The following is a 23,749-nucleotide window of genomic DNA, read 5'->3' as shown; positions in this document are numbered from 1 at the left end:
TATTCTACTATTTGCTTGTATGCTTTGGTAGGGTTACAACATTAAGGGTCTTCTTCTGTATGAATATGATTCTTCAATCGTGATTGTTTTTTTTCAGTCGGTTTTGTTTGACAGACAGATTTCTCTTTCATCTTCTCTGTGCAGCATATGATTGTTCATTTCACAACTTCTAGATGTAATAGTGAACTGGCAGAAACTGTGATGCTGAGTAAATAGGAGAACGAGAACATCATTCTCGGTCTGAACAGTCATTCTGAAGAACAGGTGAGCAAAATAATTATGAAACTGCTAAAGGAAACCTTTAAAAGGTTTTTAGCGAGTTTTGTCATGGGGTGATATTGACAGGTATTTTTGCATTTCAGATGTAGTTAGTGAAACCGTAGTTAACAAATCTCTTCTGAACATTTTGGGAACTGATTCACACACAAGCTGTCTAAGAAATATGCTTAGAATGAGGAAACTCGTAAATAAGCTAAACATGTGATTCTCAAAAGCATAAAGGAGCTGGTAAATTGCTCACAATCTCATAAAGTTTTACGTCTTTTAAATATTAAAGTTATGCAACAATATTTCAGCCATGCAAGCCACAATCCTGGAGATGTATGCTGCAACCAACAGCCGTTGCTTCTTGAGACTCTGCATGTAATGCCTGCTAAAGTGCAGTGCTGCTTACACTAAAACCACATTTTAGTGTGAGAAACAAACAACACATCAAAACCTCTCACCTATCGGCCTCTTCACAGCTCTGAGGACTGTAACTCACTCACTATCACTTTCTGTTTTTAAATTATATATTCTTTACAAATGATGCGGGCATGAGATTTGCACCATTTATAATTTGCAAGATCCTTTGATAAACTCAGTAGTCCATGCACATCCCACAAAAAAAAAAAAAAAAACCTAACCCTTTTACATGTGGTATCCATGGCAACTTTTTTTTCCCCCACTAGAAAAATCATTGAAGCTTTTTGAATCATCGGCAGCGTCATTGATTTTTAAGGTTGACCAATGAGAACTATTTACAAACACAGTCGACACACTGATTGGCCGTCAAGAGAGCAGATGCAGACCTCTATATTGAAGAGGACTCAGAGTGTCATTATGTTCTCTCTCAATCAATACACACACACACACACAAACACCCATTCTGTCTAAAGGGCAAACGAGGTGAATAATGTGGGGGATGAGTGATGACAGTTCACTATTAAATACATTTTCTTTATTCAAATGTCACTATTTGCTTCTATTTATGTTTTTATTTTATGTGAGATGGCAAGATGTGTGACCTAAACCATGCCAGATAAAACTATTTCATTCTGCCAGAGTGATAGTATAGTCACTAAGAATAAAATAAAAACGTTGTATGTGAGCTGCTTTGTCCATAACAGATTTGGACTGCATGATATATAGTGTATCTGCTGACTGATTAAAAAGATTAACAAGCTATAATGTGCTAAATGGATGGCTATTGAAAATCAATGAAGTCTTTGCTTAAACATAAAGAAGACAGCAATGAAAACGTCAAGGACTAATGCAGGTTTGTGTGATAGTATAGTAGATGTATAATACTGCCTTAACAGAAAAATGTAGCCTACATAAAAAAAAAAACAGGACATATTATGATTGTTAAACAAACAAACACACAAACAAACAAACAAAAAAAAACATTTCTCCACTTCAAATAAATAAATAAATAACCAAATAAATATTTTACGATACACTCAGAAAGATACAGATTAATCAATATACATATTTTGAGCTACAAGCAAACAGAAAAAAAAAATCATTAAACTTTGATGCTATACAAATAAAGTAAATAAAAATGACTAAATAAATATTTTGAACTACAGGCAAACAGATAACAACAAACAAATATTTTGAACTACATATATATACATATATATATATATATATATATTTTTAAATAATTAATAAACTTTTTCACTACAGGCAAACTGACAAATAAATAAATATACATCTTTGGAGCTACAAGCAAACAAAAAAGAATGAATAAATACTAATTAACAAATGTAACTTTTGTGCCACACACAAACAAACACATACATGTAAACAATGAAAAATAGAGGAATAGACAAAAATGTTTATAAACAAACAAACAAAACAGACAAACACGAGTGTGTCGCGCTACAAGTAGAGGGCGCTGGAGAGTAATCAGCAGGAGCAGGGCCAGTCAGACTCAGAGCACAGCGATCATTATCACAAACTACTGCGGGAGTCCAGCAAGAGTCACATCACACTCGCTTAAGTCCGATCTAACACATCCAGAAACGGGAACGCCAGGGTCTGCATATCCCTGGATATTTGCCCTGCACGACCGCTCGGCTCCGGTGTGTCACCTGAAGCAGGACTTTGGATATGATTAAGGATCATAAGAGTAGATTTGTTTTCTCCGCAGTGGGACGGCTCGATCCACCCCCGAGTCTGATCTGATGATTTGAGAGGGAAGCAACGCAGCGCTGTGACTGTGCACCATATTCCTGCAGCTTCAGCACACATTTCATCTGAATCTGCAGACGCACTCCACTGATCGACCGCTTTTCCTTTCGATAAAAAAATCTCACCCGAGATTGCGACTGACGCCATTTTTTTTACAGCGATAAAAACTCCGTCTGCTTGAGTTTGAAGGATTGTAAAGTGCTTGTCACAATCTAGTGGATGGATTTAACGCTACTCTCTTAGACTTCAGCAGCAGGAGCTTCAGAAATGGGTGAGTTCTTACCTCTGCACTCCTTTAACCACAATTTCAACATGCACGTTTTTATGATATTGCTATTTATAGTTTTATTGAACTGAAATGAGTAAACCGATCGGGTTGTTTTGCATTGCATTGCATTGCACTGCACGTAAAAAAAAAATGCAGAGCTCCATTTTTACCACAAGAAAAAAAAAAGTGGACTATCGACAGTCTGCCTTATTTGTACGGAATACTCTAGAATACATGTTTAATTTGTCCTAAATCAGCAAAATATACACATCCACCATTACTTATGGCAATCATTAACGAGTAATAGTTTCATAGACTGCAAAAGGTGAATGTTTATCTAACTCACCCTGAAGCCCAGCAGCATTTGCTACGCGGGAGAATACCTGTGCGGTATGATCATATATATATATATATATATATATATATATATATATATATATATATATATATATATATATATATATATATATATATATTTATTAGTGGTATATTAAATGGAAAAGGCATTATTTAGTGTAATTTACTGTAATCGTGGCCATGCAGCAGTTTCCCGCTGATAGAGAGTAGGCGTGTGTTTGTACTGTCAAGCGCCTATAGTATTTTCCACTATAAGCCACCATGTAGGCTTGCTTTCCATGTCACTTGTGCTCTTACTCATTACAGACGGACTTTGTCACAAAACCTTACGAGCTGTCTATCTAGACAGCGTTTGTGGGCAGTTAAACGTCCTTTGCTGCCAATAAATGCTGTCAAATAGGAGTCCCACAAGGTTTTGAGACACATCCACGTTTTTCTGTGATGGGTAGCAATGATGAAACTTGCCTTAGGTGTTTGGTTTCCTATCTGATATGTCATGGTCAAATTAGTCTTTGCTGACATTTACCAAGATAAGCTATTATTCAGAATGAGAGTTTAAGAGGGATTTCAGTCATTATGAATATTCTCCATAAATAGCAGATCTTAGATTAGTTTCATGCCCTCATTTGATTGGCTGAAATCTGTGCCTAATTGCAGAAAGGGAAGGAGTTATGAGTGATCTGAGGGGTTTTCAGCCTCTTTGAATTTAAATAATGTTCTTTAGGGAAATTTAAAGGGATAGTTCACCCAGAAATCACAATTTTGTAATTAATAACTCACCCTCATGTCGTTCCAAACCAGTAAGACCTCCATTTATCTTCGGAACACAGTTTAAGGTATTTTAGATTTAGTCCGAGAGCTCTCAAGAACCGGTTGGATCGGTTTTCGGATCACCAGTAGTTCTTTCGGACAGTTCGATTCAATAAACCGGTTGAAGAAAACGGTTCACCGGTTCTTTTGCGCTCGATGTAATGGCGTCATTGGCGATGATTTCCCTTGACTCAATCCTTCGGTTTACAAACGCTCATAACACTAGCACAGAATCAGTTCAGAATCAATCACCAAAAGAATCAGTTCGGTTCAGACGCTCTGTATGTTAGTCTCCTTCACGCTGAATCACACTAGCTCTTTATCATCAGCTCCTCGGCTCTCGATTCTGACACGTCTGACAGAAATGGTTCTTGACTCGCGAACGAGTCATTATCTGGCTCGGCTCAATGTTCCTCTTCAGTTCTCTCTTCACAGCAGTTCAGTCAGTGTACTGTTTGAGTAAATGAATTACTCCTTTTAATTCATTTATTTATTTTAACTCAGAGGGAGTGTCAGCCACATTAAAAAAGTTAAGAGCTTAAGTCATTTATGGATTAATGCATATTGGAGACCCGAACCGTTTAAAACTATTCAGTTCGATCGATTTGGTGAACTGGTTCAAAAAGATCCAGTTACATTGAATGATTCGTTCGCGAACCGGATATGACAGACTGCTTTGTTTTGAACTCTCTCAAAGCAGACACAGAAAAGAAGACAATGCTGAATAAAGTCGTAGTTTTTGCTATTTTTGGACCAAAATTTATTTTCAATGCTTCAAAATATTCTAACTGACCCTCTGATGTCACATGGACTACTTTGAAGATGTTTTCATTACCCTTCTGGACATGGACAATATACCGTACACACAGTTTCAATTGAGGGACTGAGAGCTCTCGGACTAAATCTAAAATATCTTAAACTGTGTTCCGAAGATAAATGGGGGGGTCTTACGGGTTTGGAATGACATGAAGGTGAGTTATTAATAACATAATTATGATTTTTGGGTGAACTATCCCTTTAAAGCCTCCATGAAATCAAAATGGATTTATCTTTCAAGAAGCTTTTTGTCGTATATGTCACAATAGAAAAAAGACTATCACAACTTCCAGAACCGGGTAGTAACTAAATTACATATTAAAATACTTGTAAGCAGACTACAGTTATTTTTTTTTATTGATTACATGATTACGTATTATTCACACAGCGGCAATAAATAATTCATAATTTATTGATTCTCCCTAATTCCTCTTTTTTAAATATTTTAAATGTTCATTTCTAAATTAGCCTACCACATATACACTTAGAAAGTCATACAAAGACCAATCACTAGTCCAGCATTTGACCACTGGATTTACAAAAATAATTTCAGGTTTAAGAAGTGTTTGAACATTGCTTCAACCACTGATGAACACATTCATTTGTATTTGAATGAGCACACAGTAGGTGTGTATGTTAACCATATATTACTAAAAGTTTGGAAGGTTTATGTTGTTCAAACACATTAAAATGCACAAATTCATGTTATTTCTTATATGTAATGCAGGCAATCCCAAACTTTTTTGTCATCAGAACATCTTTCACCTAATATTTTTACTTGAAGTACGCTGATATTTTAAAATAAATATTTTAATAATATCACCATTTGCATGTTCACGGTTTTCTGACATTGATTAATGGTCACATGATATGCAGGTAACCAAATTAAACATTTCAATTTTTTACCAATTGTTTTATTTTGATTGATATTATTTTAAAATGACTTATTTTGATTTTACATTTTTATGATTTCATTAATTAATAGTTTATCATTAAAATCGCAGGCCGCCCAGTTTGGAATGCTTTGATTCAATTTAATGTGTAATGCACTTCATGTTGTTAATTACAATTAATAGAATATATTTTCTTATTCTTTGTATTTCTATATCAATATGGTACAATATTACCAGGGCCTGAATTTCGTTTTTTAAACTGGGGGGGAATTCCCCCCTTACATGGGTCACATGGGGGGGGATCTAAAGATTATGGGGGGGGAGAATAACTTTTGATGCATCGGTCTAATTTAATCATGTTCATTTATTAATATCTACAGATTTGTATGCATGAATTGTGCATTTCCAGTTCTCAAATCAGTTAACAAAAAAAAAAAAAAAAAAAAAAAAACTTTATACAAAATACATCATGCTCTTCAAATTGACATTAAGACCTCTGTTTAAACTAGGCCTATGCTATATATTAATGTCTATTTCAGTTCATGTGTTTCAGTTCAGTTCAATTCTTTGCTTTTTTTTTTACTTTTGATATTGATATCGTAAATTGATATTAAGAACTCAGTTTAAACTATAAGTAATTATAGTATTTAAAGAGCAAAATGTTTTTTAATGTTTCAGTTTCGTTATTACAACGACAATTTGGAAGCGGATAATTTCTTCACAAACAGCTCATTTTGACTCAAAATGTTAGAATGCTGCACCTACACTTGATAGTGTGAATAAGATCAGCGCAACGCAGACCGCTGCATTGACAGCGTGAAACATGATCTGTCTACAGCAGCCAGGGCTCCGCCGTTTACTGTCTATGAGCTCAAGGCTGAGACAGAAAATGCCGGTCCAGCGCTGATTGAGGAATTAAATTCGAAAATAAAAGACAATTTGACTAGACAATTTGACATATTTTTTCTTGCATCTGTGAATTTATTTTTTAATCATTTGCTCTGAGATGAAGCAAATATATTTGTGCGGGAATTTCTCGCATTATAAAAGCTAACCTTGCGGGAATGGTTTAAATTATGCGCAATCCCCGCATTCCCGCACCGAAATTCAAGCCCTGATTACAATATTTAAATCAATGTGATAAAGGACTTAGGTCAAAAGTAATAAGTAATTGAAAAGTAGTCTGATTATAATAATGGATTAGGTTACTAACTACAATTTTTTCTCATGTAAATTGGAATCAGTAATGAACCACAGTTTATATCTACCCAACATCCATTTAATATCAATTTTAATTATGTAACAACCTGCAAGTCAAATTATATGCTTTTAATATCTTACCTTAAAAGGACTGTTCACCCAAAAATGAAAATTCTGTCATCATTTACAAAATAAATATTTTGCTAAGTGTCTAAATTAGGGATATGCCGGTATCAAATTTTTCTGCTGCAATTAATTGCTAATACTTTTATCACGGTAAATGGTATTATCACGGTATTAAAATTTAGTTTTAAAAAACTTTTTTCTTGTAACAAAAATAATTCATGTTAGCTCATTAAATAACACAATTGCAACTTTCATTTTTAACAACTTGTTATTAAATATTGGACTACCCAAGGTTAATTAATGTTCAGAATAATTTTTCTTTGGCAGTTTGTTAACTAATGAATTAACTAATGTTAACTAATGAAGCCCTAATGTAAAGTATGAATGAACAATAAAGAATCAAAACACTTTCAAACAACTAGAGCATGTCCTACTCCAGATTAAAAAGAAAAAAAGTTTGAAAATAAATAACCTAATAGTTTAGCGCCATCTGCTGACAGAGTGAATGTGTTTTCATCCAGCGCGTCTCTTACGTGTTCCTCATGTGCTTCTCATGCGTGCTTGTTTACATCAGAGCGCACACGCGTCTTTCAAGCAGCATACAGCGGTGTTGTGCACTTTGACCACTTGATGGGAATAGTATACTTAAAATGCATTTCGGAATAATTTGTAAAATATAATTATTCACGGTATTTAAAAGTGCCCACGATAACAAAACCGTGCATATTCATTACCGTGATATATCGCATTACCGAATACCGTTACATGTCTAGTCTCAATGGAGGTCACTGGTAATCAAAATTGTTAGGTAACCAACATTATTCAAAATCTCATCATCAGAATATTTATGCACAGAAGAAAGACAGTCTTACAGGTTTGCATTAAAACAACTTTCATAATAATTTGTCATGTGTTGCTGCTTAATAAAGTCAAGATCTCAATATTTATGCTTCAGTTAGCACATATATGGAAGTTCTGAAGAGTAATATGAAGGCAAATCTGGCATTTAGCCTAATTTGAGAGAAATCAATGCTTTGGTTGCATCAGAGTTTGGTCTGAAGCATTGGTTAAACCTTTATTCTCATTGAGGCCTCATGAAATAGTTGCACTGAATCGATGGTGTACAGTCTGGAGGCTTTATAGAGTTAGGAAATTTTAGGAGAATATAAAATCTTGATTTGAGTGCTGTGGTTCTGACTTTGACTGTATCACTGTATAGCTGTTTCAGCATGGAAGAGGAACTGTTAGTAAGTCTTCATCGTTTCATAGAAAGCCAATGGAAGAACCCAGGTCAGATGAAGACTGAACACCTTTATCAAAACACAAACACATCTACTTATGGAGTGCTTGCCCACAAAAAGATTCCTATTGAAATCCTATTGTATTTGTATATAGTGTATACGGTTACTCAAAAGGACCGCAGTATTTGAGCAAAGGATAAATCCAAAATGATGTTTATGTGTGTGAATGGAGCTCCCTCTGTTCCTGGCTATGGCTAGTTGCACTGGAGGACAGCCAAGTCCTGACAGGAGACAAAGGAAAGAGGGAGATATCCAAGGACATATCTAATTTTTGGCAACCGTTCCAAACCAAATATCAGAACAAGAACACCTTTTGGCAGCAAGCTACAAGGGGAGGAGGGCCGTTTAATTTTTTCTTCCTTTTGACTACAGCCATTTTGTTTGTTCTGCGGTCGAAATTCCAATCTCTCCTCAGTTTAAAATTTACATTTTGGCAGAAATCCATTTTCTTTTGTCATCAAGGAAAACAAGACAAGGGCGGCTGGTTTTCTGTGAATTCAAGTGGGATTGGCTGCACATTTGGAAACTTTGCTGCAGAAGGATAGTATGAGATGTGTTTCAGTTACTGTGGATTGCCGGCATCAGGGATTTTGTTGATAGATATCTTTATTGTTAGTATCAGTCAGACTTTGATTTAGGCTTGATCCTTAAATTTAATAAAAAACTGTAACCCTTATCTCTTAGTATAGTAAAAGAAGAGATTGTTTGAATATGTTTATGCATCGATGCCAGTTGTGATTTGAACCACACTGTGGTAAACACTGACCCTCAGTTTGCTGTTGCTAAGCAGTTAAAATCACAAAAGATAGCACTTAAACAGCATCTGTCATCTGTAGTAGGGTATGAAAAATCTCTAGCAACCAATAGCATTGTATACCTCCAAATCGACCTTCATTACTGTTCACATGCAGGCAAGGCTTACACAGCATCCCACGGGAATAAGCAGGTGATTTCTGTGAACCAAGGTTTTTTTTGTTTGTTTTTTTAAGTAAAATATGCTCATGAAGTAACTGGATATCATTATTGTGGAATGGAATGAAGTGCAACATTGCCAAGCATTTTTATCTGTCATCATTTCACCTAAAATGAGATGTATTGCCATCATTTTCTCACCCTGTCATTCCAAACTTGTATGGAAAATCTTGTAAATCTGAGTGAGTTTTATCTCTCCATTAAAAGTCTATTCCAACACAACTTTGATACATAAAAAGGTTCATAAAGACATTGTTAAAACAATCCATATGATTTTCTGAAATGTAATGATTGCTTTAGTTGATAAACCGATTTCATTTATTTCCATGGAGGGACAAAAAGGATGAGAAAATAAAATTAATTCAGGTTTGGAACAACATAAGGGTGAATAAATGACGACAATTTCCAATTTTTGGGTGAACAATACCTTTAAAGGGGGGGTGAAATGCTATTTCATGCATACTGAGTTTTTTACACAGTTAAAGAGTTGGATTCCCATGCTAAACATCGACAAAGTTTCAAAAATTAAGTTGTACGTTTGAAGGAGTATTTTTGTTCCCAACACAAGTTTCGGAAAGTTTTTTTCGAGTATGGCTCTGTGTGACGTTAGATGGAGCGGAATTTCTTTATATGGGTCCTAGGGCACTTCTGCCGGAAGAGAGCGCGCTCCCGTATAACGAGGCTGAGCAGCACAGACATTTCACTGATCAGAGCGAGAGCGTCGCGAAAAGTCACAAAAGAAATGTGTTTTTGGTTGCCAGGGCAAGACAACCCTGGACAGATTACCAAAAAAACAGCATTAAGGGACCAGTGGATGGAGTTTATTTTTACAGAGCATCAACGGAGTTGTGCAAGTGTTTGTGTTTGTTCCCTGCATTTCGAAGATGCTTGTTCACAAGGCCCAGTTTGACGACGGATTTGCGTATCGTTTATTTCTTAAGGATGATGCAATCCCAAGGAAAAAGGGTCACGATCGTGTGTTGGAACCGCAGGCGGTGAGTAAAACTGCTTCTAATATCTCTGCCTCCTTGTTAGTGCGTCCCCTCCCATGCCGGAGACCCGGGTTCGAGCCCCACTCGGAGCGAGTCGTTGCTGCTGCTGCTTTCGTTCAGTTTCAGCCTCTGGATCTGATTCTGGATCATAAATAAATGGCTGAATCTGACTGTAAGCCATGGTTCGTTTTGGATGATGGGATTTCCCTCACGGTAATGTCACAGCTTCCACATGCTCTCAACGCAAAAGCCTACTGGCGCTCGTGATTCTTTAGCTCCGCCCACACGTCACGCCTCCAGCCGGTCGTGTTTTTCCGGGAAAAATCGGTACAGACTATCTTTCTCTTATGAATATAATAAAACTAAAGACTTTTTGGATTTATGAAGGATGCAGTACTACTCTATATGTACTCAAGATTAACAGGATATTGAGTGAAAACGAGCATTTCACCCCCCCTTTAAATAAATAAAAATTGTGAAATTATAGAGTAACATGAGACCTTTATTTAAAGTGCCCCTTATTATGCCATTTTCAAGGTTCCTTATATTGTTTTGGGAGTCTTCTACAACAGGTTTATATGCAAGCAAGGCCAAAAAATGCTTTTGTTTTCTCAAAATATGCATTTAATATCACCTCATTTTCCAACGATTCTCAAACAATTTGAAGACCCAGTCTGTTGTGATTGGTCAACCGTGCACAGCGTGTGTCTGAAACATTACGCCCATTGCCATAGTTCCGTATTGAACGTTCGATAGAAAATGAGATAGATTAGAAAAGCAGTTGTCAGTAAAATGATGGGAACACAAAAAGGATTGGGGTTGTACTGCTGTGGTACAATGTATTTTGATAACTGATTCTTTGCAGCCTAATCTTTCGGAAGTGAAAACAACAAACAAGCTACAGTGTTTGAGGGCATGACACTGAACATAGCATTATGCAAATGTGCTACCCTGTGACGTGTAGTCATCACAGAACGAGTACTGACGACTCGTTCAGGCTGTTCAGAGTTGATTCTTCCTTTTAGGAGACAATAACCTTATTAATTGTGCACTTTTGGCTTTGCAAATTTGTAGATCGTTAACATTCACATACAGCTACATTACACACTGCATGAAAGGCAATATTGAAAATGGCATAATGGGGCACTTTAATATCACCTCTACTATGACCCCAATAAATATGTAAATTAAGTGGCATTGGGTGCTTTTAAATTATATTCAAATTTTATTTTGGGGAGTAATTTCCAAAAAATTGCATCTAAAAGTACAACACACAGATCCTCATAGACTTATATTAGAAAGGTGCAAACTGGTGAAAATGGTGAACGTCAGCAGTTGCTAATGTAGGACTGTTTTGTTGTGTTTAAGGCGGTGGTAACTTGAGTCGTGTTTTGCCCACAGTCTCCTGCCAAATAAATATAGTATTGTGTAGTGACTAACAACAAAGAGTGCAAGTATACAGTATATTTTGAAGTATGTGTGTTAAATTAACTTTTTTATAAAATAGTTTTTTTTGCAAGTCTACTTGTATCTGTAGTTTCTTTTTGAGGCTGTAAAGATCATTTCTACCATGCCCCTCTTGTCACCTTTTCTCATTAGTGTTGTGACAGCTCAGTCATTCAAGAAAGTAGGTTTCCTAACTGGCCTTGAAATTAACATCATGGTCAGCCTGTTTCACTACGTGACTGCATCGGGTCATGGAGCTGGAAAAGAACGCTTTTTAGTCAGCAGACACATTTGGTTGAATTCTGTTTCAATACTGGCAACCTCACACGACCAGTGAGTGTTTATTTACATCCCACCACTGTTGTATAATATACTTTGCATAGCCGCCCAAAGCTACGGCACATAGAGTGTGTAATTTAGCCGTGTCATGACAATAGATGTCTGTCTTGAACAAATGTTGCCAGGATTGGGAAGTTTCCTTTCGTTTGTAGAACTGCAGGGCATGTGTCAGCCGTGCCACTTTAGAGGGGCCTATTGATGTTAGCCGGAGTAGACGCCTTATTTGATTGAACACAAACGAAAATCAGCCTGTGAGGGAGAAGTACAGCCTGTTCAATGCGGTGTGCTGCTGAGTACATGGGTGTTCGTGATCGTTCAAGCTGACAAAACATTGAATCTAATGTCTTGCCAAAAAATTCCAGGTCATAGAAATTGCATGGAACTGACTGCACTTCAGTCCCTCACAGCCCCCTGTAGCACCATGAGAAATATAACTGGCGTTTCTTGCCAATACAATTAGGCTTGGAGTTATATCTAGTATTTACTATATATATATATATATGTATGTGTGTGTATTGCAATGATTTTAATGTGCTTTTTATTTGGTAATTAAAGCTGCAATGAAAAGGAAATAGTGATAGATATTTTCTTCCTTACTGTGGCATACATCTGAGTGTAACGGATTATCAAAAAGTAAAAAGAAAGATATTGATTGTGTTAGGGGTGGGATTTAAAGGGATAGCATACTCAAAAGTGAAAAATCTTTCATCATTTAGCTAGTCACTCTCAAGTTGTTCCAAACCTTTACTGATTTCTTTCTTCTGTTGAACACAAAAGAAGGCCTTTTGAAGAGTGCTGCTAACCAAACAGTTGACGGCAGCCATAGACTTCCATGAGAAAAATTACAATGGATCTCACTGGTGGCTACTGAACTGTTTGATTACCAGAATTCTACAAAATATTTAAAGAAATTCATACAGGTTTGGAACAACTTTAGGGTGAGTAAATCATGTCCAAATGTTCTTTTTTTGATTAACTATCTTTTTAAGCGGACTAAATAATTAGAGAAGTTCAGCATTTTGAAATGTTATGACATTTTGATGAAAAAATTACAAGGTGAGAAAAAGAAAACAGTTTAGTTTAAATTGTAAATGTATCCCTTTTGGTATCTTATCTTATTCTTAGAGTTTCTTTTGTGTTTACCACAGGATCTCAACAAAGTGTGAGCACATGGTTGTTTGGCAAGGCTATTTGTGAGTCTACCTCAAGCCTGCTCTCTGTTCATGGCCTTAAAAGGGACTGGGACAGAGAGGAATCCTCTCCCCACAGCAGACAGACCTGACACCTGACTACAGATTGTGTCAGTTCAAAAAAGTTCTTAGAGCACAGGCCTGTAAAATACATCTCACTTGTTAACAATATATACTATCATAAACAGGGAATTATTTATGTATTTTTTTTAAGGAGTTAAGATTTTCTTTGCCCTGACTATGCCAACATCTTAAGTGACCAAATATTTAATAATTTAAATTAATATTTAAAAGATATTTTAAATTAAAATGAGCTAGTGAAGATGATGGCAGAACAAGCTAAATGTTATGCATTTTTGGATGTCCATTGTATAATAATGTACATATATAATGAAGTAGGCTATATTAATATTAATTAATTATTTTGCTGTTTTTTATTGATTACCAAGATTATTGCAAGTCTAGTTAGATAACTCGGACACTAGTTTAAATTGTTCAATTCACAGCAGAAATGTTTGATATATTGCACGAAACCAAGTGTTCACATTTTTAAAGCATAAACATGTATGCATGAAATTTAGTGACATCACAGCACTGGCCTGACAGTGATGGTAATTGGCAGTTCTTTTAACGCCCCCAGGTCAGCTGATTAACCTTTCTGTTAAGCCCTGATTAGGGTTTCATTGTGAACTTTTCAGTAACTTATTAAAACACTAGGCATTTGATTGGATTTTTACATTATATCATCATTACCCCAAATTGAACTGATTTTGTTGAATGAATTTGTTCAGAGAATCGCCCCCGATGCCTCTGATCATCTTAATTGAGATACATCAGAAAAGAGGGCAGATCATTATGTAAATGCCCTTGAGTATGAGCATCTGATCTCTGCCAGACAGAGCTTTCTGTTACATAAACTGGGTCTTGGGGATTAGTATTGTGTAAAAGGAATAATGTTTTTATAGATGTATGGATAGAATGTATTGATTACACTTACACAACCAAGAAACTCACTGATCATTGACGGGCTCTTGAATAACCATATTTACTTGTGGTTGTGAATTAAAAATTACCCTTTTATATTTTTCATTTTGAGGCAGTCGCAGGCTTTCATACTGAACCGTGTTTTTGCAGAACAGGATTAAGCCCTTAAATAAGGAGCGACAACCATTTGTAGCTGCAGCGTGTATGTGGTCACTGTGGCGTTACGTCACATTTTTAGTTTGCTTGCCAAAAGCTAGAACACCCAAGATGCATTGGGACACTATTCAGAGGTATAGACAAGTAAGATATAAACAATTGGGTTTCATTGAGGATTTGTGAATTGCTGTGTTTGAGTCAGCATGGGCTGGAATGAGAGTCATACCATGTTGACTGTCATGATAGGATGGATAGATAGAGCTGTTTAGTCTAGCGTCTTGCTGCCGTTGTTTTCAGTAGCCTCTCATCTGTCACCTGTCTGCCAGTTGAAAGGGTAAATGACACTGAGCTCTGTCTGACAGCAAGCCAACAGCAGATGAGAGACTGAGCTCAATGCTCCAAACACTCAGTCCATATACATCAATTCTGACATCATGTGTCTGACGCTCGGGGAGCGGAGAGTTTGTGGTGAACTCCTCTCTGAAATAGAACCTGCTTATTTCAAGGATTAGTGTTAAACTTTCCACCGTTCTGGCTAGTGTGAACTTTTTGTCAGGCTTATCTAATGTGCGTGTCTCCAGGCATTGACATAGGAATGACATAACATCCGTATGTCGTCAGTCTGACCCAATCAGAACGCCTTTTAGAGTGATTTTCAGACCCAGTTGATGGATTGTGTTAGCCATGGTATGTTTGGACCACAATAAGGTTTCATTAGTTAATGTATTATCAAACAACAAACAATACATTTATTACAGTATTTATTAATCTTTGTTAATGTTAGTTAATGAAAACACAGTCATTCATTGTTAGTTCATGTTAATACACAAGCACAACTTTTTATTTGAATAATGCATGAGTAAATGTTTAAAAATGCTGTAGAAGTATTGTTCATGCTTAGTTCATGTTAACTGAAGTACTTAGCTAACGTTAACTAATGAACCTTATTGTAAAGTGTTACAAATATAATAGACTTATTGAATGCCGGTATCTCGAAGAAGTGTTATATTCAACCTTAATTGGCCTTTTCCAGGTCTGTGGTTGCTCAGGTTGTGGTCAGTTTGATGTCTGTAAAGTGTTTATCTCTGGGCCAAAGGCCTCATTTGTTGACTTTCACACCGTGACCATTCTTACTCCACTGACCACTTAAGCAAATGAGCTGGTCAGCAAATGTAATTATGGTGTCAGGGAGTTTGCCTGGAGCCTGCGGTACAAGTGTTTCAGGTTGAAGACTGGCTTAAACCCCAATCCTGATTAATTGGTGGTTTAACAAAGACACATTTGTTTTTTTGTTTTTTTTTCAGTAATTCACTTTGACCACTTAAATATGATTTACGGTACTGAGGAAGTATTTAATCACTATACACCGGGTCTGATGTACTCAAGTTTTTCAAAATGATATTTAAATTCAGTTAGTGTGCTGTAAATAATTTTCACGCAATGGCCAGTAACTATGGAAGCATATGGGTAGCATTATTCAATTTGGGATGTAATATGCAAAATGACAATGCAATATGTAAAATGGCAATGCATTTCTGTATTTACATTTACATTTTCCAATACATCTGTGCAACGTTTGGTGCAAAATGAAAATGAAAATTAAATTACATAATTTTAATTTGCCATTTACTACACCAGTTTTAATATGTAAAATGAATATTAATTTTAACGCTTTATAAGTTGCAAAATTAAAATGAAAATGTATTACAGAAATGATTAGATATGTCTAACATGTTAAAGCAAAAACTGTGGCAAAATGATCATTTAAATGCTATTTTTCTTAATTGCATTAACACTCAAAGTCAAGACACTTACGATTGCATTTTCATTCGGTGTCCCGCAATGAATGTAGCAAAATTCAATGTGCACATTGAAAATGCATTCCGAGCCGATCACGTGTCCCCGCCCTCGCGCCACGTCAATCATTGTGTGAACAAGGCGGGGCTTACAGACGGTCAGAGACTCAAGTCTCAAGAAGAGGATTCAATCAAGTGAGACAACATGGACAAGACAGTTGGTCCGTGTATGTTTTGATCATTTCGGTTTATGGCTTCAATATTTCATTCGGACTTGTGGGCGGAGCTGAAACGCTGCTTTCATCTGATTGGTCGAATCGGATCGGTTTTCATCTGACAGCCTTCAGCTGAAATGTCTGAAACTACACTCACTGTTAATTAGCATAATATTTGAATCAGATGTAGCTGGGCACATAATTCGTGCTGCTGAGACCTGCAAATTATTTCTAGGTTGTAGTATTGTATGAATATTGTCCCACTGATAAAAAAAAACAGTGCAAATAGTTCTGTCTCTTTGGATAACAGTAAAGTGGAAATAAATATAGTTAAATTTATTAAATAAAATTAAATAGGATTTTTTGGGAAGGAAAGTCTGGCCAGTTATACAAGCAACACGAGTCGGACGAGTCTAAAGATATGAGCTGAATTGGGTGAAACATTAAAGTTCTAGTCTGTGTCAATTACTCTCATTATAAATAATAATAATAATGTTAACTGTATTTTTCGGTATAAGTTGCATCAGTCCAAAAATACGTCATGACGAGGAAAAAAAACACATATAAGTCGCACTGGACTATATGTCACATTTATTCAAGACAAAGAGAAAACATTACCGTCTACAGCCGCGAGAGGGCGCTCTGGGGTAGGCTACAGGAGCACTGAGCAGCATGGAGCTAATTTTACTATTTTTATTTAGAAATGTAACTATATTCATTTTTACAATTATTTATTAATGTCACACACACACATACCTAGTGCCTTATGACTTAAAAGATGAGAGTGGTAAATTTTACAGACATGGAACTGTTCAGTCTATTATTGATTTTAATTTCCACTTCACTGTTATCCAAAGGGACAGAACTATTTGCACTGTATTTATCAGTGGGACAATATTCATACAATACTACAACCTAGAAATAATTTGCAGGTCTCAGCAGCACGAATTTGCCCAGCTACATCTGATTCAAATATTATGCTAATTAACAGTGAGCGTAGTTTCAGACATTTCAGTGCTTCACTCGCACTGACTCTTATTCTGCCTGAAAGAATGAGAAGACCGAGCTGAAGGCTGTCAGATGAAAACCGATCCGATTCGACCAATCAGATGAAAGCAGCGTTTAAGCTCCGCCCACAAATCCGAATGAAATATTGAAGCCATAAACCGAAATGATCAAAACATACACGGACCAACTGTCTTGTCCATGTTGTCTCACTTGATTGAATCCTCTTCTTGAGACTTGAGTCTCTGACCGTCTGTAAGCCCCGCCTTGTTCACACAATGATTGACGTGGCGCGAGGGCGGGGACACGTGATCGGCTCGGAATGCATTTTCAATGTGCACATTGAATTTTGCTACATTCATTGCGGGACACCGAATGAAAATGCAATCGTAAGTGTCTTGACTGTGAGTGTTAATGCAATTAAGAAAAATAGCATTTAAATGATCATTTTGCCACAGTTTTTGCTTTAACATGTTAGACATATCTAATCATTTCTGTAATACATTTTCATTTTAATTTTGCAACTTATAAAGCGTTAAAATTAATATTCATTTTACATTTTAAAACTGGTGTAGTAAATGGCAAATGAAAATTATGTAATTTAATTTTCATTTTCATTTTGCACCAAATGTTGCACAAATGTATTGGAAAATGTAAATGTAAATACAGAAATGCATTGCCATTTTACATATTGCATTGTCATTTTGCATATTACATCCCAAATTGAATAATGCTACCCATATGCTTCCATAGTTACTGATAAATTCTGATATTAAAATTCTATACTATTGTGTCTAAAATGTAAAAACTAAAATCAGTGGTTTGAATGTGAATTTAGCCATCGCAGTATTGTAATGTGATGTCTGCTGTTGAGATTTGTTAAAGATTTCGATTAAAAAATAGTTTAAAAAGAGTCTTTTTTTTATGAGAGCTTATGGTATGTCAAATACAGGTGCGTTGCACATCCATTCAAATGAACTGAAAAACAGCACTGATCGCTTGATGGAGAGTGAAACTCTGAAGCGCTCAGTCAGAGTGTTCGGCAAGTGAAAATATTTATGTGCTAAACTTATACTTCGCCTCAAACTCACAAACTGGCGAGTAAAATCTGAGAGTTTATTAGCTATTGTCTAATGTTAGACATCATTTAGTTGCACAGAGTGAAGATTTGGTCGCATATGAGAGTGATTTACTCACAGTGTAGAGGGTTGAATTGAAAGAGACAAAATATCTAATCTGGTAAATCTGGTAAATCTCTAATTAAAACTCGGTAAAATACATTTAGTTTTGTATAATACACAGCTGTGTTTACACCCCTGTAACCAATGAGATCTGTCTGGGGGCGGACTACCTGACACAGAAACGTAACAGAAATAGAAACCAAGTGTTAGCAAAATGTCTTGAAACAAATTTCTCATTGCAGCTGGTTGGGATGACAAATACTCGTATTAATCTCGAATGAAATGGGGTTTAGCCATGACACTTTATCATGTCCTGTCTGGTTAGAACACATGTAAGAGAATGTGATGTGGTTAAATGACTTTTTCTTGACTTTTTGGCATGTCTGTGACGTGTGCATGTTTATAGATTTAATCAACTAATCATTTTCTTTCTTTTTTTTTTTTGACTCTGCTTTCAGTTTCACCTGGGAAAAACTCCACCTTAGTGAGATTTATAAGATTCCGAGAGCAGTAGAGCCAAAAGCCATCACATCCCCCTCAGATTAAACTCCGTCACCTGGACAGTGTGTCCCACTGCCCTTTTTGGGGTTTCCTGAATCTTGAACTAAGCTTCGAGATTGTCAATGGAGCAAAGAGACCTTACTCGGACGGCCCAGCCAAAAGGGAACGAGGAGTTCTTCTCCACTGTTACCACCATCAACAGAGCAGATCTCAGTGAGGTGGGTCTCCTTGCCAGTCCAATAAAGAGCCTCCCTTTACCTGGAGAGCAACGGGACCATGAAGAGGACGAAGACCTCGGTCTGGGGAAGGAAATTGATGTCACTTCTAATGCGGACAGTGAGAGATGGGGGCAGGGAGATGGGCTGGAAGAGCAGGAATTCTCCATCAAGGAGGCCAATTTCTCTGAAGGCAGCTTGAAGATGAAGATACAAACAACCAAGAGGGCCAAAAAACCTCCTAAGAACCTGGAGAACTACATCTGTCCCCCTGAGATCCGCATCACCATCAAGCAGCCAGGAGAGCAGAAGACCGGCAAGCATGCCAGGAGTGTCAGGGGAGGGAAGGAAGAAGATAAAGGACCCCCCAGAAAAAGGGTTAGTGTCACCGTCAGTGTTTAGAAATGCTGTTGTATTCTTGTGTCATGTGATCACTCTCCTGTGTTGATGCCATATGTTATCACAGCTCTAGACAGTAAGGACCTTAGTCGGAGTAGTTGCCATATTCAATTTCATGGCAGTGAAATCAATCCATTGGCAGCTGATGAAATACTGAAGTATCTTTTCTATGGAAGCGCCTTTATAAAATAGCTGTTTTTGCATGAGCAAAATATGAATTTTGTGAACGTAAAATGTGACTTGTGCATTAATATGAATATAATGTACGTTATAAACATTTCTTGAACGTCTTTTGTGATAAGATGGATCCTTTTGTCCACAGAATTAGACGTCGCTCCAATACTACTTCAGAATTCAGAAAAAAAAAAAATCAGAAATGCAAAATGTTAACTCTGAATTTCAATCTAATAAGAATACAAAATGTAAACTCAGAATTTTTAAGAAATAAGTTCAAACAAACTTGCAATAAGTTGTAACAAACTTGCAATTCTGTGGGGAAAGTCTGAATAAACAGTTCTTGGAAAGAAAGTCTGAATTGTGAGATATAAAATCGTGTGTTTTGAGAATTGTGAGACAAAAAGTCACAATCACCTTTTTTATTCAGTCACAGAAACTGGCTTTGGTACTTCCACATATTTCTGGTGGACAAAAAAAAATTTAGACATTAGGTGTGAAAAATAGATGTGACCCATGAGAGTACAATATGAAAAGTAAAAATCGCTCATTAGTTGAAATTTTTGTGCTAATTTGTGAACATGTTGAGTTCTGTATCTCTGTGAGGGAGTTGTACTTCTGTTTGTTTGTGTCATGTTAACTCTGACTAAAGACCTTAAGCTAGCTTTGGAAACTACTGTAACTAACCATTTTGACAAGTATTTATGCCAATTATATATACGTGACCTTTTTATTGAATAATCCAAACATTATTTGAAGTCTGTGCTTTCTCTTTAAAAGAAACCACATTTGTGCTGGGCCCCGATGACAGAGTTGCTTTTTCTGGACTGTCAGCTTCTTGGCTGCTTGTCTGATGAAGAGTGTCCAGAGTGTGCCATTGAGTAACGTAACAGCTAGTCATTAACCTTTTGTGGCATTTAGTGAGTTCATTGATTTACATGTGATCTAGATATCTTATTCAGTGTAAAGGGTCTTTTTTGAATATGGCAGATAACACACAATGTTTGATTTGGGATAACAGAATGGTAATGAGCAGAATGGTTTTTGGGCATGGTATCATGGTTATTTCATGTTTTTTCATCATGTTTTATGGTAGTCTTTTGCTGTTCTTTTTGAAGTATCTTGGAGTACAATGTAAATGCTATAGGGATGTGCCAAACGTTTTCAAAATCAACCAGTTGCTGAGTTCCTAGGTCACAAGGTAGACCCATATGATTAGTTCATCTGATCTTGATCAGGTGCATTCCACATTGCTTCACCATGAAGCGCAACTCATTAAAAAAAAACTTAAAGGTTAGTTCTACTTCAATTCAGATTTGAAACCATTTGTAAGACATTTTTAATAAGATATTGTTAACCATTAAAAGCCAATTCCCCCAAAATGCTTCAGATATTTCAAAATGTTCATAAAGAAATCCAAAAGAAATCTCTAATCCAGCTTTTTTTCCAGGTCTTCTGAAGAGACATGATCACTTTATATGATGAACTTATTTAATTTAGCTGTTATTCACATATAAACACTGATCAACACACATAGATGTAGAGTGCATCAAATGGTAAACGGTTTTCAAATCAGTTTTATTCTTGTGAGTCAGGCAAGCTTGTTTTAGCTTTTACTAGAAAAAGTGAGGATTGTTCTCTCAATTACGGCTCAGCTCCTCTTCTGACAAACTACTCGCCTCAAACTTTTTTTTGCCTAATATAAAGTAAAGAAGTATGTGATTTTTGGATGCAGCTTTGGATTGAACTGCTTGATTCACATTAATTTCTTTTTAGTTTATTAATTTTTTAAAGTGTGAACATTTTGGTAGAATGGACTTTCAAGGGACGAAAACCTCAGGATAATATAAAACATATTTTTTCACGAAAAATATCTGTTTTGAAGATGAACAAAAGTCTTATGGGTTTGGAATGACTGTGGCTGCAGTGCTTGAATTGAGAAACACAACAGTGCAATTCATAGAATGTTGCTTGGACAACCGATTTTTCTTTAATAAAGACGATAGTACATGAAAATGGTAAACATCCTGTACCATTGTATTCAGCAGCCATTTAATACCATCAGTGTACCGTGAGTCTGTTACAGTCTGCTACTTGTTTTCAAAAAGGCAGCTGCAGATGATTCTGCCAAATTGTGTGAGTTCATGAAAATGTGAGATGCTAAAATGGCTGCTTTTAGTAAACACTTTCTGCTCACCACAGCGTGCTCCATCAAGTTTTCAAAACAGATATGCCGCATTTTCCCCATCCTCGTGAAAGAATGAAGGACTGTGGGAGAGAATGGGAGGAGAGGCTGGTGATCCTGCAGCCAGAGTCTGTAATTTGACCATAATTAGGGAGAAAAATCTGTGCTTACTGAATCAGAGAAGGAACTGCCAGCATCAGCATCTTTCAACAAACGCACCGCAGGCTCAAATTGATCGCGTTTCGTGTGGAATCTCTCATATCTTTTAAGCTTTACAGTAATCTCTTAGGATATGAATTATTTGTAGTGTGATGGAAGACCATGCTCCTGCTGTTTCATGTGGTGTGCATTTAAAAGCCCATCCACATCTGCCAAATGCATTTGACTTGATCCCAGCAATTGATGGTTTGATTGACGGCCTTGAATTTTGTATGTGGCTGCATGTTATCTGATTTCCCCAGGGAATTATTTTTGCCTGGAGAAGAAGGACATTGTTGCCCTGAAGCCAAAGCCAAGGGTCTCGAATTTCTCTTATTTTTGGCTGGGAAGCTTTCGTCCACCCCACAGAGCAGAAATTTTGTAAAGCGGCAGAAACACATAGTGGAGAGGGCGATGGAGAAATTAATGGAAAACAGAAAAGGCTCAAAGAGCAACAGGGAACTGAGACGGGAAGCCTGTAGTGCAGCTGTCTCTTTCTGACAATCTCCGCATTGACCACAGACAGAGGGTCAAAAGGGGCAGAAGGAAGAACAGAAGAGGTGGCCTCGCGCCACTGTCGAACGTGTTGCCGTGTCTATAGAAAACCGCTCCAAAAAGGCAAAGAAAAGCAACCGCCCATCCCCCAAACACACACTACAGATGGAATCCCATTTACTTCAAGAAGCGACAGTGCCACAAACTCCTCATTTAGAGTCACCAAATCCCATTCTGTCCTTGCTGTTTGGAGCTTAGGCGTCAAGCCCAGCACCTCTCCTCATCTCTCGCTTACAAGCAGCATGGGGTCAGGGGTTAGTGCGTAATTGAAACCGGTTCGGACTCGCTTAGAATAGGGGCTTACATCAGCCCTTTCGGACAGCGACAGCTGCTCGCTGCATCTTCCATTCGTGACAACAACCTTTTTTCCCCCGCTAATGTAATCAGAACGCCAGGGCAATGGCAGTTTAGACAAGCCGGCCACTCTGATGAATTAACTCGAGCTCCTCGTATGGATTAGACCTCCTCTTCCACACACTCCACTTGATGACCTCTTTTGCACTCTTAAGTGCTGTCGTGGGATGTGTTGCTGGAAAATGAGTTTAATGCAGCAGAAGTTTTCTGCACCCACACAATAGTGTGACCACGCAGCCAGAAATAGACTGCAGCCTTCTCGCTGGCGTTGTAAAAGCAAAGAGTCTGGATGTGCAGTTAGGCGTCTGAATATGCAGAGGTCAGGACACGTTGTGTTTGGCATTTCCATTAAGACCTAACAGAAAGGGTTCGCAAATGGCATCTGTTATTTTTCTGCTTTTTACCAAACTTTGGGGAAAAACTTTTAGTTTGAATGCACATTTTGGTGAAATTCTGCGAACTAATTTAAAAGGCTAGTACAAATGTTTCTGGATGAGAAGAGTGATCGGATACTTTTTCAGAAGTATTTTTCCCAGTCATTTCCACCACTGGAGTTTCAGGAAGGTCCTCAATAATGGGTTCCAAGTCATAAAAACAACAATTATGGTCATTTACCAAATGACTGATGTTAAAATCAATAATTAAATGTAATTTATACTATATT

The 23,749-nt window shown here is 36.9% G+C and overlaps 1 protein-coding gene across 1 annotated transcript in view; it reads left to right on the top strand.

Annotated features, from left to right (window-relative positions):
* The first annotated feature begins 2,171 nt into the window (after positions 1-2,171).
* Positions 2,172-23,749, top strand: part of LOC127998307 (SET-binding protein) — a 63,952-nt gene continuing 42,374 nt past the window's right edge. The window contains exons 1-2 of the mRNA XM_052592099.1: positions 2,172-2,728; positions 18,963-19,598. Coding sequence (XP_052448059.1) covers positions 19,128-19,598 — 471 coding nt within the window. The 5' untranslated portion in view covers positions 2,172-2,728; positions 18,963-19,127. The remainder of the gene's footprint in view (positions 2,729-18,962; positions 19,599-23,749) is intronic.

This window comes from Carassius gibelio, chromosome A5 (assembly GCF_023724105.1).
Source record: "Carassius gibelio isolate Cgi1373 ecotype wild population from Czech Republic chromosome A5, carGib1.2-hapl.c, whole genome shotgun sequence".
NCBI classification, from domain to species: domain Eukaryota; kingdom Metazoa; phylum Chordata; class Actinopteri; order Cypriniformes; family Cyprinidae; genus Carassius; species Carassius gibelio.
This window is presented reverse-complemented; position numbering and strand designations above follow the sequence as displayed.